This window comes from Mirounga leonina, unplaced genomic scaffold (assembly GCF_011800145.1).
Source record: "Mirounga leonina isolate KUSES-001 unplaced genomic scaffold, KU_Mleo_1.0 Mir_224, whole genome shotgun sequence".
NCBI classification, from domain to species: Eukaryota; Metazoa; Chordata; class Mammalia; order Carnivora; family Phocidae; genus Mirounga; species Mirounga leonina.
In genome coordinates, this window is record NW_023270615.1 from 18,786,541 (window position 1) to 18,802,779 (window position 16,239).

At 50.9% G+C, this 16,239-nt stretch overlaps 2 protein-coding genes and 1 long non-coding RNA gene across 7 annotated transcripts in view; 1 reads left to right on the forward strand and 2 right to left on the reverse strand.

Moving 5' to 3' along the window:
- SECISBP2 (SECIS binding protein 2) overlaps window positions 1-9,781 on the reverse strand; it is a 48,018-nt gene extending 38,237 nt beyond the window's left edge. For all 5 annotated transcript variants that reach the window (XM_035029200.1, XM_035029199.1, XM_035029201.1 and 2 more), the window contains exons 1-5: window positions 9,643-9,781; window positions 7,843-7,988; window positions 3,168-3,417; window positions 2,816-2,936; window positions 1,423-1,652 (exon numbers count right to left, since the gene is read on the reverse strand). In XM_035029200.1, coding sequence (XP_034885091.1) covers window positions 1,423-1,652; window positions 2,816-2,936; window positions 3,168-3,417; window positions 7,843-7,988; window positions 9,643-9,678 — 783 coding nt within the window. In that variant the 5' untranslated portion in view covers window positions 9,679-9,781. The remainder of the gene's footprint in view (window positions 1-1,422; window positions 1,653-2,815; window positions 2,937-3,167; window positions 3,418-7,842; window positions 7,989-9,642) is intronic.
- A 208-nt stretch (window positions 9,782-9,989) lies between these two features.
- On the forward strand, window positions 9,990-13,218 carry LOC118026378. Its single transcript, XR_004683552.1, has 2 exons — window positions 9,990-10,910; window positions 12,639-13,218. It is a non-coding gene; the product is annotated as an uncharacterized LOC118026378 (long non-coding RNA).
- CKS2 (CDC28 protein kinase regulatory subunit 2) lies at window positions 11,083-15,821 on the reverse strand. The gene is made up of 3 exons (XM_035029202.1): window positions 15,427-15,821; window positions 12,668-12,795; window positions 11,083-11,417 (listed from the first exon to the last, which is right to left on the reverse strand). Exons 1-3 carry the CDS (start codon window positions 15,483-15,485, stop codon window positions 11,365-11,367), a joined length of 240 nt encoding a protein of 79 aa, XP_034885093.1. The 5' UTR covers window positions 15,486-15,821; the 3' UTR covers window positions 11,083-11,364.
- Between the last annotated feature and the right edge of the window lie 418 nt (window positions 15,822-16,239).

A 16,239-nucleotide genomic window follows, 5' to 3' on the forward strand; every position in this document is an offset into this window, starting at 1 on the left:
TAACATGCATATTGCATGTAATATGTGTTATATACCATATCCTATCAGTACAGTAAGCTAAAGAAAAGAAAACGTCATTAAGAGAATCACAAGGAAGAGAAAATACGTTTACAGTACTGTCCTGTGTTTTTCAAAAACATCCACGTCTAATGCAGTTCAAACCTGTGTTGTTCAAGGTCAACTGTTTATTTTCTTTTAAATATTTCTCACGTTTAAAGATACTACTACGATAATAGGGAAAAAAGTTTCTTCTAGAAGGAAAAATTAAAAGTCCGCATGTAACTCAAGAGTGTGAACACATCCTCAGGCAAGGAGTCTGTACCCCTCCTCACAGCGCCACGTGCCTCACTTCGTGTCCAGACGCACATGTGTGACCGGGAACACGACAGAACGGGTCGGTCACACCCCGCCACAGCTCCCTGGCGGCCTGTCCTACTTCCATAGAGCGCTCACAGGCTTGGGTTATGCACTGACCACTAGGGAGGCAGACGTGGAGCCCCTCGATGGCTCAGCTACTCCACACACTCAGCCGGGACCAAAGGGTCCCACAGCTGCCAAACCAGATTCTTCTATGCCAGCTGGCCAGCCTGCCAGCCTGCCTTCCTCGTCACAGTTAAGCCACAGGGAAGCGCTGTGGCACACAGCGTCAGGGTCACCGCGTGCGGAACGGGCTACCTTGTGCACACTACCAACCACCCTGCCCCTCTCTGGTCGGCAGTGTCCAGGCACCCAAGTGCACCCAAGTCGCCACTCCATTCAAGAGGTACGTGGACGGGGGAGCTGGTCTCCTTCCTTGTCTCCTCCTCCTCCTTGCCCTCCCACCCTCTCTCGGCAGAAATCAGTGAGAAGCCACCTTAGGGACTACTAACCTCATGTCGTTTTTTCCTGGAACCCGGACGGACTAAAACTCCAAGACCAAATGTGGAACACAGCATATTTTAAAATCATTAAGTGGCAAACAAAACACACAGTGATTACTTCTGCTGAGGTTGTGATCTCATCAATGAGAGAGATACGGATAAAAAGCCTGGAAAAATCAGAGGCTACCACCCTATGCAGTTTGACCTATTACTGCTGGATTAAAACAATCTGTTTGTGCTTGTAAACATGCTGTCGGAATGCAATGCTGGGAGTGAGGTGATCACCAGGGGCTGTCTACACAGCGGGACCCATGCCGGAATCCGACCTCCGTCCCCTGTAGCTAGAAAGCACCAGGAAGCTCATCAGGTGATTCTTTTAAACGAACAGCTGTACTGGGGGCCACGCCAGGCTGGGAGGAGTCCAAGCAGAAGGTCCTCACAAGGAAGCCAGGCCCTCACAGGAAGATGCAGTGCACCGTGAGGCACCTGCAAAGGTGTGCAGGGAGAAAGAAGGAAGGTAGAGAAGAGGAGGAGGGAAACAGAGAGGAGGCCCTGCACTCACCTCCGCTGTCACCACGGCGGGTTTCACCACCTCTCGGAGAAGAGACAGGTCAGCGGAGGCGGAGCGCAGAGGCCCCCACTTAGACTGCTTCTCTGTCTCTGAGATCTCACTGTGCTCTGGACCCTGCAGTTCAGGAAAGTCCAACCTGGTAAATTCAAACTCAGGTTTGGAGGCAGATCCACTTTTTTCAACGATTCCGGATTTCCTGTCTGTTCGTTTCGGATAACCATCTGTATTTACAGAATCAAAAGGGGTGAAAAGGTGGGTATTGTGTGAAGACCCGCATTCACACCTCAACCGCAGGGCGGGAAGCCTATCGCTGCTGACACACTAACCCGGGACTGTCCGAACGCCCTCCCGTTTGCTAGTGTTGCCAACCTGTGTAATGTGGGAAACAGAAATGACCACAAGCACCAGCTGCTCTGGGTGGGCCACCAGGAAGAAAAAAGCAAAGCCTGCTGCAAATCTGAGGCATAATTCTAAAGTTGATGAACTAGTTACTGCCACCTGACCTAATTATTCTTAATACACATTGTAGAGTTCTACAAATTTACAGAGACGCCAACAAATTTCTTTTCAGGGATAAATCTTCCACACTTGAGAGGAACTTTGGAAGAAAGCCAAGTAGAAGTAAGCTTGGACTCTCTTCTGCATCCCTTCGTTCAAATACAAATGCATCCTGATGTGGGCTGCAAGGCCATGAAGCCAATCATTACGGTTAACTGTTCAACTTGCCCTGCAAACTTCCATGCGCCAAATGGTTTCTGAGTGAAGTCAACACAAAGAGAAAAACTTACATAACAAGTAATGTAAGTCATCCACGTCAACTGGTCATTCCCAGTAAATACACGATTACAAAGGTTTTAGCTCTTTTTATAAATAAGCCATCAAACTGCACTAGTCCGTAATTTACACCACACAGAATCACTAGCTTTCAGCCATAGCCTGGAACAGTGGTTTCCAAGGCCAGAGCAGACATGTCCCCCGACTAACTACACTGCCCCAGGTTTGCTATTGCTCAGGATGGGATTCAAACCGCAGACAAACTCTCCACCTATTAAAAAGTGTCCCAACGGAACACCAGAGAGGCTATTTCAGGAATGAACATGGTCAAATACTGTACAGAGGATGCGGCTGGGATTTACTTAAGGACATGTTTTGAGGCCTGTGCGGGTTACCTACTTGCCACGTGACTTTGGGCCATTTCCTACACAAACTAGAGCACACCAGAGAGCACCCCCCCGCCCGCAACAGGTCCCTCCCCGGGCGGAGAGGCCTCCAGAATCCCCTCAGAGTCCAATGGCCTCCGCAGAAACAGGTGTACAAAGAACAGTAACCTTTCTGGGGCGGGCCGGGAAGGACAATATAACATCAGATAGTCTGTCATTTTCACCTGGTTTCAAGTTTGCATCAGCGTGAATGGACACAGGATGTGAACCTCTAACTGATTTTATATCAGATGACAGAGATCCATCAGCCTTCTTGCTGTCAAACTTCTGCTCATATGTTTTTTTCTGCAGGAAAAATTAAAAATTCACATGAATTAAAGAAAACTAGCACCATTAAAAAAAGGCTTAAAATCGCAAAACCATAAGGATTCACAACCACCATTTCAAAAAAGAATAAAGAAAAATCAATTCTTAAATACACAAAAAAGATAAAAAATACTTAAATACCATGTGAGAACCTACCAGCTCTTTCCATTTTAAACGCTACAGTAGCCACCACCACGGCGGCATGCTAACCTTAAACAAAGCTTTTGAGTCTTGTGGGACAGGGCACATCTGCTCGCCTCGCGGCCTCACGGTCTGAAAACCTCGGTACGCACTGGGGCGGCCGCAAGCATACTGGGAGCCGGGCACTGGGCAGCCGCTCTGTGAGCACTCCACGGGGTAAGGAGAGTAACGGCACGGATGAAGAGCAAGCTCAGAAGATAAATACTGAGGTGGGAAAGGTGAAGCTCCGAAGGCCACATCTTCAGTATAGAGCTTCTGCCTAAACAAGAAGGGTATGTTTTAGTTGCGGATTTCATACCACAAACCGAGGAGCTAGTCTATAATAAGCACGTTTAAACTCTTTATTATTTTGAGGTCATTCGTTCTGGCACTGAGATATTTCCAATAGTGGAATAAAAACTCCCAGCATTTCTTTCTTGCCCGGTGCCCGCCCACGGCAGGACGGTGTCACAATGTGCAGCAGCAAAGCCCAGGGACGCCTCAGCAGCTCTGTGCTCCCACACTGTCAGACGTTTGCAAAAGCCCCCCCAGCCACCCGGGGCCTAAAGGGCCACCCAGACCATTCTCCCTGCGGAGGGGGCTTTCACAGAGCCGCCACCGGCCCATCTGACCCCCAGTGCGACCACCACATCCTGTGCTTTTCGGCCTCGCAGGGCCACAGCTGCGAAGGGGACACTGCGCCCATGGCGGCCTGGGAGCTGCAACCCACCGGCGAGACAGGTGCCATTTGGCGACACCCTCATGCCCGTTTGCTCAAGCTGCTAAGGCTAAACCAAAATATAATTGAACACTGATTTTGTGAGCAAATTTGGTATTCAGCCAGAGGCTTCAATCCTCTAGCAATGAAAGACGACACAATGGCGAAATGGCCGAGCAGATGAGCTAAGACACAAAACACACCCTTCTCATTCCCACAAGTGAGCACCAGCAGATGTTTCTGTGACTTCCCAGAGCTGAAAATCTTCTTGTAGAAAATCAACGGAATCCCAAAGGGTGCTGGTCCACTGAAAGGCAGGAACATGAGAGCTCACGAGGAGCCACCCTGCACGATCTTCTCACGGCTGGGTGGCCGGCAGGTACGGGCACAGGTAGCACTCTTAAATACAGAGTATTTCTGCTCTGGGGCAGGAAGGGCCTGCACTGCAGGACAAAGGCGTCACCACCCACACCTGAAACACACTTGCCAGAATGTCCCCTGCATCCACATACATGCACTACCTAACTGGACAGCCTGCTATTGGTGTCTCTGAGCCCACGATATTTTACAGTAAGTTCACACCCAGGAAGATCATTCACTAACTCTAGTAATGAACTATTCCAAATGAAAACCCAAGAAAAACCCTTTTTACTGTACTTTTTTAGTACACCTGGCCTAGTGCTATTCTTTGCAGAGAAGAAAATGATTTAAAGCATCATCCTGTTCCCAAATGCGAATCCCTGTTTTATTTTATTTGGAAGCTCAGAAAATCTAAGGGGGGGGGGGGATCTGTTCTTCACAAGGGCAGTGGGCAAAGAGGGGCTGATAGCAAAACATGGCAAAAAAGATGGCATCCCAAGTCCAAAAACCAGATAAATGAACAGACCAATGAAATTTAGGTAAAGAAGGAAAGGGAGGCAGGGTCCAGCGGCTGTGAAGGCTGCCGTCATCCAGCAACCCTACATCCGTGAACCCAGAGCCCTCGGTTTGGGCCCTGGCTCAATTCAAAAATCTAGTTTTCCACTTTGGACAAGTCCTCACTGGTCTTTCTTACTCTGGGCAGTTGGTTTTTTGCTTTCCATTCAAGGCCAGTACAATTGTATGCAGAGCACAACACCCAGTAAAATCTCACGGCAACAACCCACAGCATCCGCTGGGGCTTCAGGCAGCTTGTCTGCAAAATTCCAGCTGCCACAAACTACGCAGACAACCCCCAGCCCAGAACACACGCCCATACGCCCACCTTCTCACCCACCCCTCCCTGTATATTAGCAGCACTTCTCCTGCAGCTAGGCCGCCCCGCCTTCCCCCGTACCCACAACACCCACTGACCTCTGTGTCCACTTCCCCCCGCCCCATCCCTACCAACCATCCCGAGTCTCCAGGACATCCCTCCTGCAAGCCCAGTCGCCTCCTCGCCACAGCATCTGCGGGTCTGGCCCTTCTGTCAGATCACCGGAAAAGCTCCACCAGCCTGGACTTGCAACCCGGTCCCCCCTTCCAAAGGCTCGTCCGTGGAGGGCCCTCCTCGGCACTTCCCTTTTCTCTCCAGTCAGACTCAGAGTCCAAACCTCTCTTCATTCTGCTCAGACTTCACATACGTACTTGCAGTCGGGCACCTTCGCCAGCTCTGGGCCTCGCTCTCCAACCCACAGGTGGTTCCCACACAACAGCCCACTCTTCCCTAACCGGCACTGGAGTCCAAGCTGAGCTGCTGGTCCCCAAACGGCCCCTCTTCCCACCCCCCACTCTGCACGTACTCAGCCAGAAACCACCACAGCCTCTCTCCTGCCACCACCCACAGGGACCACCCGGGAGCCTTTCTCCTGGCGGCAGGGCTCCATGTATACCTTCCCGAGTTTCAGTGCCTGGAACCCAGTCTGAGGCTTCATGCCCCTCTCCCTTCAAGCTGAATGAGAATCCAGGAGTGAGTGTCCCGACACCGTGCAGGACACGACCAGCAGCACCCTACCTCCTACCCAGCACACCTGGTCTTTGCAGCTGTACCGTGCGGGCTCCCCCAAGCACTTCGCCTGGTCCTTCGTCCTTGACAGTCGCCCCAGTAGTCTTGCACCAGTCCCTGCCGTCAGGCCAGGACGTGTCAGGCTCCAGCAGCTCCTCCAGCCACCAAACAGACCGGAGCCAGGACTATTCCGTCCAGGACTACTAGGTCTCACAGCTGAGACTTCCACTCAGAAGCGCCCACAGCTGACAGCAGAGTACAACACGCTGAAATGCTCAGCAAACAGTCGTCGCCAGCGGTGCAAGCAGCTCTGGGGAGTCCAGCTGAGTGCAGGTCAGAAGAAAGGACGGTCACTCTGCTTCGGGCGCTGCCTACCTGAATGACTTTGAACACACGTTTCCAGCCCCAGTTTCTCAGGTGTAAAAATAACATGACACCTCCTGCCAACCGCATGGACTGAGACAGGCAGCGGGACAGGCAGGAAAGACAACCTAAGTTCCTTACTCTGTTTTTTCATCGCAGAGATCTCCATTTACAGGAAACCTGGCTCAAGCAGACTTCTTAGCCTCGATCAGAATGGACCAGGTAATGGGTTCTCAAATATGTAAAGTATCCCCGTTTTGTCCCCTTCAAAGGCTCCTTCCTGTCCCTCTTAACCCTGCCCCTCTGCTTTCACGCCTCCTTTGTCCTTAACTGTTTTCTCATCAGGCAGGAATATTGTCACCCAATCTTTTCCTTGGTTATAAATAATTATTTTTTAAATCAAAGCTAAAAAAGGATAAGAGGTTAAGAAACCTAATTTTTAAATTCAGCAGTGCACATCCTTAAGCTTCTGATTCTTCTCGATTCATGCTACTTCCAGAACATTACTTTAGCTGTAAGAATGTTTTCCACCTTTATTTTGGGTAACTGGAATCCCACCCAGCAGATGGCTTCGAATCCTTGTCACTGAGTGAAATATATTTTAACTTTACTTTGTGAACCACCCAAGGTAGGGAACAACCCAAATGAGACCCATGCCAACCTTCCTTTAACAAAGGATGAAATCTCAGTGGAAAACTTCAGTATTCCTAGCAAAGCACATACAAGCAGTACTTCAACTTTGTCAAAAAATACAACCTATATACACCAAACAACTCGATGGTTTTATTATTCATTTCAAGTTTCATTCTTGTGAATACGAATCTAGAATTTATATGAAGTATGCAACCAACACTACGCAGGCATGAGAAAGAAACAAGTATGACCCACGTTAAAGGAACACAAAGACAAGGATTCTTACCTAAGCATAAAGGTGATGCATACCTTTAAAAAGTCTACCAAGTACTCTACACAATTACGTGAAAGGTTTAACGCACGTTTTCCTAAATTCAGCTATTAACGCAAACCACTGTATAAATACCTAAAGAATGAAACTTGAGAAGGAAAATTGAAAAACCAACATAAGCCTTCTTTCAACTCAAACTTAGAAGAATTTTATAACCGAAGCTTCTAGAATCCACCTCCACAGGACATTTCTCAAGAAAAATAGTGGAAAGCAAAACTCAGCAATTTCCAAAGAACTATCCAACAAAAGAGCAGCCATGGTTGCAAGCCCCACTCCTTCTCCTTCCCCAAGCGAGATTTTACAATGTTACACCCTACAACCACAGAGCATGCTGATTTCTCTGGGCATGTCTTTGCCCCGTTTCCTCTCTCCACCCCCAGCCATCTCATCTCCCGTTAGACGTGTGTTCCAGATCCCATGCACAAATAAACCCTGAAACTGCACTTCTTACTAGTGAATGCAATGCAACTCCACACCTTCTTTGCCCAAAATAACTGCGTGAGTATGGAGAGTTGAGGTTTCCGTTTTTGGCGTAGGACACGGTCAAGTCGTGCCACTGCCTCAGGCCATTCCTGGCTGAGGAGCGTCCCATCCTCTGGTCGTCCTGAGAACACTGACCGTGTTAGGTGCAGCGTACTTGAAAGCGCAATCCCCATTCAGCCCCCAGGGAAGGCGAGACACTGAGGAGGATACGTACTCAGGCACAGGGAGCTCCTGAACGCACGGATAGTAGGCGGCTGCACAGCGAGGGAACACACGTGCTTCCGAAGACTCTGACCATGCCACACCGAGCCCAGCAAATTTGGGGACAAATGGTTTGACATCTGCTGACAACTTGAAGCCCTGAGGGAAAAAATGGGGAGAGGAGGGTGACTACATACATTTGGAGGTAAAGCAAATGTGAACAGGGGCGCCTGGGTGGCTCAGTCGGTTGAGCGACTGCCTTCGGCTCAGGTCATGATCCTGGAGTCCCGGGATCGAGTCCCGCGTCGGGCTCCCTGCTCGGCGGGGAGTCTGCTTCTCCCTCTGACCCTCCTCCCTCTCATGTGCTCTCTCTCATTCTCTCTCTCTCAAATAAATAAATAAAATCTTTAAAAAAAAAAAAAGGGTTTAAAAAAGTTTCAGATTTTCTTCTTGTCAGTTTTAGTAACATCTTTCTAAAACATCATCTAAAATTTTCAAAAATTTAGTATATAGTTTTTTGATAATATTCTTTTATCTTTTTAATGTTCTATAAGATCTGAAAATGCTCTTTTATTCCTGATGTCTGATACCTGTTTTCTTTCTTAATCCATCCTACAAAGAGTTCATCATTTTTGTCAGTTTTATAAAAATTAACTTAGGATCCTTTAGTGTACTATATGATTCTTTACTATTTCAGTAATTTCTGGGTTTTTTCCCTTTCTCTTGTTTGGATAATTTGTTCTTCCTGTAACTTCTGATATGCTTATCTAATTAAGTTTTAGACTTTGTTTCTAAAATGTGTTTAACACTATATATTTTTTCATAAACATGGTTTTAGCTACATTCCACAAGCTATATTTTCAACACCATTCATTTAAAATATATGCTCTGGGGCGCCTGGGTGGCTCAGTTGGTTAAGCGACTGCCTTCGGCTCGGGTCATGATCCCGGAGTCCCGGGATCGAGTCCCGCGTCGGGCTCCCTGCTCGGCGGGGAGTCTGCTTCTCCCTCTGACCCTCCTCCCTCTCATGCTCTGTCTCTCATTGTCTCTCTCGCAAATAAATTAAAAAAAAAAAAAAAATGTGAACAAAAACCCCAAGGAAAGCCGCCGGGTTCTAGCAGTCCCAGAAATGCCAGTCCCCGGAGTGTCTGTTGTTCAAAGACCGCAACCTCAGAAAAGCGAGAATCTGTTTGCTAACAACCTGTCCCCCAGGGGTTTTTCGCTGAAAGTGGGCTACTAAATATTAAAGGGGGGGGGGGGCAAGCAATGACAGCGGAAATAAAACCCCATCCGGGGGACAGAGTCAGGACAACTTACAACGGTCCCTCAGCCTCAGCCTGCGGTACAGGTGTGTCACCTCCCCCGCTGCAGCTACGGAAAACCGAGAACCGAAAGCTGCCGCGGAAGGGCTGACTCAAACGCACTGCGGAGGTTTACCTCCATAAATCTCTCAGAAACGAAGGGTTACGTAAACCCTTCGCCTGGCGCTCGGCGAACCCGAGAGCTGTTCTGCGGGAGAGCAAAAGCGAGCCCTGCAGGAGGACGTTCTGCCGTCACAGAGCCTTGGGGTCGGAACGTAAACTCCGCTCGTCTGGGCGTCAGAGCCGCCCCGGGAGCCGGACTCTGACACTTTGGGAAGCCGCTCGAGGGCCGACCGGCGCGGCCGCCGGGGCTCCATCTAGCGGCGCTGCCGAGCCGGCCGAGCGGAGGCCGGCGCTTCAGCCGACGTTCGCCGGAGCTCCTGGACGCGAGCGCGGCGAGCCGGCGCCTGCGGCCTGCCCCGCCCGCCCCCACGGCGGGGCGCCGTCCTCACCTCGCCCACGGGCTCCCGAGGCCCCTCCGACGCCATGGCGCGCGGCTCGGAGGAGGCCCGGCCCGGGAGGCCAGCAGCCGCCCCGTCGGCTGGCGTACAGACGCGCGGCGCTCCGGCGGCCCGCTTTTCCGTCTCCGGAGCGGACGCCAGGAAGCGCGTCACAGAAACGCGCCTCGGCCCGCCCCGCGTCCCCCACTTCCGGCCGGAAGGGCGCGCGCCGGCGGCCACGCCCCGCCTACCGACGGCCACGCCCCGCCTACCGACGGCCACGCCCCGCCTACCGACGGCCACGCCCCGCCTACCGACGGCGGCCTTCCCCCCGGAAGAGGCGGCGCTCAGCCCCGGGATGCGGTGTGGCCGGGAGCGCCCGAAGCGGAGCGCGTGGACCGCAGGCCCAGGCGGCCAGGAGGACTCGGTGCGGTCGGCGGCCAGGGGCTGGAGCACCCTCCCAGCTGCCGTGAAGAGCGGTGCGGCTGGGCGGGGCCGGACAGGGTGGGTCCGCGGGAGCACGGGCCCGGGAGCCAGGTTAGGCATGCGGGCTGGGCGGGTCCGCGCTGCCCCGCAGGGAGGCCTGGGTCCTTCACTCCTAGGTACCGCTCAAAGCGGCAAACGCAGGCAGCGCCCAGTGCCCCCGCCCCCCCGGGTGTTCGCGCGTGGGACCCGCAGGTGGGCTAGACATGCCTGAACACGGCCGACAGGCCTGGCGGGCGGCGGTTACCTTGGGGGCTGCCGCGGGGCCCCGGCTCCCTTGACTTAGCAACCCCTGAGCCTCCCCTCCCCGGCGAGCACGCCGGGGACTTGTAGGGGATGGGCCCCTGCGGGCAGAAGTAAGTTCCGGGCTGCTGCTCAGCACCACCTGGAGCGTTTCCGGTCCGGTTTCTGTATAAAGACACCCCTCTCTCAGGAGAGGAGCATACGGAGGACCGACCACCAGACTCCGGTGTTTACGGGCAGCTCACTTCACAGTTCTCCCCAGCACAGCAGATAAGACTGTCTATGTTTGCATTAATTCAGGAACATTTCTTTAGCAGCTAAAAAGACAGTTTACAGGCAGACACAAACTATGTATGGAATGGTGTTTTACATTTTAAAATGCTGTGCTATTTATAGGAAACATTACCCCTACTTGGCACATGGAGTAAAACAGAAACCGGGATAATGGTTTCCCTCAAGGCCATTAGATGTGCTGGTCCTTAGACACAACTGCACAAGTCTCCAGGAACTAAACCAGCAAGAGTTATGAACTGTCTCCATTAAACTGTTTCTTCGTAAGTGAATTAAGTCGTACCCTCCCCAAACCAAGCTATTCTAACCCATTTAATCCTATTTCTTTAAAGTAAATTTATTTTCTCCAGACCAAAATTGTAGAACTGAAATCATCTAACAACCTCGATAGACACAAGTCAACCTTAAGAAAATAAACCCCCAAAAACTTCAATAATAAATGCAACATACAAACTTTATTTAACAAAAGTAACAGGTAAAGTCAAACAGGCACTTATATTAAGAGAAAAACCGACTAGAAGAAATTTTATCTTAAACACCTTATAGTAACCTATTTGCAGTTGCATTTGACTGAGCTCTGTTGCTGTGAAGAATACAGCTCATGCACAGGTACGGATCAACAGTCTGTACATTCTTCAAGTATTCACTGAATACTACCTTATATACACATATACATTAAATGTGAAAAAGATTTAATTGACGATCCCCAGATAGACTTCATTTTTGTTGCTCTTTTGGAAGAGGTCGTCTAAAGAGAAGAATATGTGGTTCTGTGGAAACAAAATATTTTATATAATTTTAATACAGTATGGTTAAGTTCCATTCATTCAACCAAAATTCCAAATTCTCAATTAAACCAAAATAAATCTATGATCAACTGTCATTTATAGAAATATCTGAAATAAATTCTGCTTCAAAAGTCACTGTCAACTATAAACAGAAGAAAACCACCTGATGATGACATTCCCCACAGTGTGCCAGTGTTTTATTTAGTTTCACCTACCCTGGAAAAAAGAGATGCTAAGTAGAGAAGCCACTTCGGGGAGAATGGTTTCTACCTTTAGAATCTCAATTCCAATGAAAAGGAAAGACACCTAACACCAAATTCAAAAACCACCAGCCCGTAAAAAGTGCAGATCCCGGGGGGCCCATTCCCAAAGATTGTTTCATTAGGTGGGAGCCCAGGATTCTAGAGTTAAGTTCCTCATGTGCTCTGGTATTAGCTGGAGAAAGAGCTTTTGAACCCCAATACAATTAAATGCCCCCAATCCCAAGAAAGTTTTAAGTCAGTTTCCGACGCTATTGCTGCTTTTCTTTAACAAGAGCAGAAAACAAGCTCTAGTTCCACCTAATTCGGTTTCTATAGCATGCCCTCAAATTTTGCTCAAAGCATTATAAATTGTTTAAGTTTGATTTATTTACTGATAATGCAAAAGCAGAATTTAACCCCACAAGTTTAGTTTACCATTTCGTAAATGGGAAACTCCGGTAAAATCCACACAATAATACAACCACTCATAACAACATAACACAACAAGGTTCACTCACTAAGTTACCTTATTTCACCTTAATGTGGTAGATCCCAATTATCTTTTAATAGAATACTAAAGGAAAAGACAAATTACTTCAAATTGCATTAACTTCTACGCTAAGAACTTAAGGACACTTAAGATGTCTTAAAATGAGTTCTCAGTTTTCAGAGACAGGACACCAGAGTTATACTTACAGCAAAATACTTTATTAATAATGACACTTTTTAAAATAAAATGGAATTGACTTTTTTAACTCCTTACCTTCTGCAGGTAGAATAATGCATTACTTTCACTCATGTGGTATTATTTACTACAAAATTGGAATTCTTCCTAGGGAAGAAAGGAATCAGCCATCCAAGAAAGTCAAACTTAACCAGGGTTACTTTGGGAATACCACTGAATGTCAATATTACTTAACAATTTTCAACAACCACAACCACTACTACTTTTTTATTTCAGTTGATGCTTTCCTAAACGGAAACACCTACCTGGCTCATGAATCATGTAATGAACCCAGCCTAGACTCTGTTGGACACCAAGTCTCCTCCACTCCTCTTCAGACATCAGATGGGTTTTCGGGACTTGTTTGGAAAGTTCTCTGGGTAACATGACATGCCTGTTAAGAGATAGAGCCGAGTATTAACAAATATACCTTTCCTACAATTATCATCACTTTATAAATGCATTTTTAGGATACTTAATACATGAGTTCAAAATAATCAAAGATCTTTAAAGCAACTCTTGTTACATTACTGTTGGCATCAATCTTGAGGGCTGTCTACTACCTTTAATTCTGATTTTTGATGACCTAATGTTAAAAACAGGAAGAATATACAGTCCAAAAGCAGAAAGCATTTTGTTTAGGATTTGCCTTTTCTTCTCTAAGAGACTGCTTGCTGTTTCAATGTTCTTCAGGAATAGAATCCCCAAACCCAAGTTGGGCTCATGGTTATCCAAAACATCCCAGCCTCCCATACAGCTATCTCTGGTGACTTAAATCCTGGTCAATAAGATACAAGCAAAGAATATGCAACTTATGGAAACGGTCTTCAAAAGGAAAGAACATGCCCAACTCTTTTCCTTGTTCTTCCCTAATGGGTTATGAAGCAGACTAATATGATCAGGGAGCCAGAGCAGCCATCTAAGACCACAGAAGCGTAAATTGAGGATGGTTCCTGATTGTAAAACTGACATCCCAGACCCATGTAGACTTTTACGTAATAGGAAAAACTAATTTGTTACAGTTAATTTGTGGTTTCCCATTACTCAACATTATAGATCTGTAGTAGATGAGTCCTTGCATACTCTACAAGTTGTTGTTCAAATAAAAAGCAAAAAACAAACCCAAGTCCCACGTATATACGTGTACCTGGCGACCTAGCACAAAGACGTTCAGTTTCCCAATAAGTTACTGACTTCTATCCATAAATAACTATCTTCTATTCTTTGGATATGACCTATATCCAAAACTGTATTAAGTTTTTTTTAAGAAGACATGCAATACTCCTTCAATGTCAAAACATCAATAACGTGCACAATTGTAGCTTTGTAAAAATTCTTAAAGACAAGCCTGCACCCCTCTTAGCAGCAGCAAAAAGCTCTTTGTAAATCACAGTTCCCAGACCCATTTTTACCATTTCCAGTAGCAGTAAAGTTATACCGTCATCGACAACCACTAACCACATTTTTTGACCAGTATAAAACATCTATCTACCGGAGAGTCAACTGACTTTGGCTTTGGATATGAGGAAGGCGCAGTCTGGTCAGTCACACTTTCTGGCACAAAAGAAAACGGAACCCATAACCCATATAAGCACTGAACAGTCACCAACTTAAACTCTATAGTGTGTGGCTGGTGAATTAAATACCCATCTCGAATTATTTACACAAAAAAAGGGAACCTCAGAGCAACTGTACCATGTTGCTAGATCTGCCGTGAGGCCACCAAATGAAATTATGCGTACTATTTTTACTAATTCCAGTGAACGACAGCTGACCCTTGAACAACACGGGGTTTGGGGCGCCGACACCCTGCGCGGATGGAAACCCACGTATAACGTGATTCCCCCAAAACTCAGAGCGCCAACTTTTGACCCAAACAAAGCCTACTGATGACGTAACAGCCAATTAACGCGTGTTTCGTGCGGTACCTGGCAACGCGGCTCCAACACCTACCCTGAAGGCTCTGCAAATAATCTCCCGTCTACCGTCTACGTCAGCTCCCCACCAGCCCCAAAGAGCTCTGCCGCGCTGGCTGGCTGTGGACTCACGTTCTGTACCGCCCTCCGAGCGCACCCCCGTGTCACCCGGAAGGCACAGCCCCTCGCTGCCACTACTCAGGGGGACAGGCTCACCTTCGTCGCGGTTCGACCCCAAAGGAGTTCTCGGCAGCTCCAGACGCACGCAACTCCACCTCTACTCCACGTCGGGGAGCCCGTTTCCTAACTACAGGCCGGGAAGGTATTTCCCAGTCCGGCGTTTGTTTCTCCGACGGGCTTGCTGGGGGGCGGGGGGGGGGCCCGGGGGGGGCGATGGCAATGAAGCCGGAGCGCCTCAGGCCACCCGAGGTACCTTCCAGGGGGCGGACGGCTCACCGCGGAGAGAACCCGGAGAAGGCTCATCTCCGGCTTTTAGGGGCTTAAGCGCGCACAGCCCTCCGATAACTCGACCCGGGCAGCATTCGGCAGGCCTAAACCTGCCCGCATTTACAAAAGGACCCGCGCATCGGTAAAACACACGCACGCATCGAACGTGCAAGCGCACCCTAGGCCGGCACCCGCACCTCCGCGGGGCCGCCGCCCCGACTCCCGCCCCTCGCCCGCCAAGCCCCGCGGCGCGCACGCCCCCGCCGCACAAAAGCCAAGCCACCGGCGGCTGCGCCCTGGCGCCCCGACCGCGCCCGGAGCCCCTGCCCGGAGCCCCGCCGGCCCCCGGGACGCGTCGGGCGGTGCCAGACGCCCCAGCGCAAGGGCCCGCACCGAGGCCGGGGGAGCCCCTGCCGGGCGGCGGCGGGCGACGGAGGGGAGCGGACCCCGCAGCCCCCGCCCCGCTCGCCGCCGCGAACAAAGGGCGGGGAACAGCGGGCCGCCCGCCTCGGCCCCGGGCCCCGGCCCCCGGGCCCCGGGCCCCGCGCGGCCGCCCCGGCCGCCCCCTGACCCGACCTCGACCTCGGGCCCTGACGCGCTGCGACGCCGGCCCCGGTTCCGGTTCCGCGGCTGAGGCAGCCCCGCCGGCCGGCCCCGCTCACCGGTACTCGTAGTGCTCGTCGAAGTACTTGTCCGAGTAGTAGATCTGCTTGTGGGCCATCCTGCGGGCGGGCGGGAGCGACGGGGCGCAAAGAGCGGGCGCAGCGGGCCACACGTCCGGGTCCGGCCAAAGCAACGATTCGACTGCGACCAACCGCCCCCAGGCCCAACGATCCCGGTTTGAATCCGACAGCCCACCGCTGATTGGACGGAGGCGCCAGCCAATTGCCTCCCGCGCAAACCGCCGGTGGGCGGGACCGGCTCACAGCCTATCGTCACCGACCCTCCTCGGCGTAGGCTCTCAGGACCAGCCAATCAGAGACCTGTTGCGAGGTCGCCCGAGGGAAGGAGTGGATGATTGGCAAGACGCGGCGACGGGAACCTCCCTGGCGGAAAGGGGCGTGGCCACGGGAGGGCGGAGCACGGACGTTAAGGCCCTCAGAGCGCGTGCGCAGGGGTTTAGAACTTTCCAGGTCGGCCGGGCCGTTGGGGTGGGCGGGCCGGCGGGAGGGGTGAGGTATCGCGAGTTTTAGCGAGGTGCGGGCGGGGCTGCATGCCGTGGGACCACCCCCGCGCAGGCGCAATCTCGACATTCCGGCAAGGGCGTCGAGAGGGCGGGAGGTGAAGTGTCCTGGGCGTGGGGAGGGAGGGGACCCGGCTTCCCACCCGCCCGGGCGTGGCTTCCGGGGTCGGGGCGGCTACGGCGCTCGCGGCCGGTGGGGGTGCGTGGAAAGGCCCTGGGCGGCGCGGTCCGGAGCCCACGTCGAGCAGACTGAGGCGGCCGGAGGAAGAAGCACACCGGCCCGCGAGCCGGC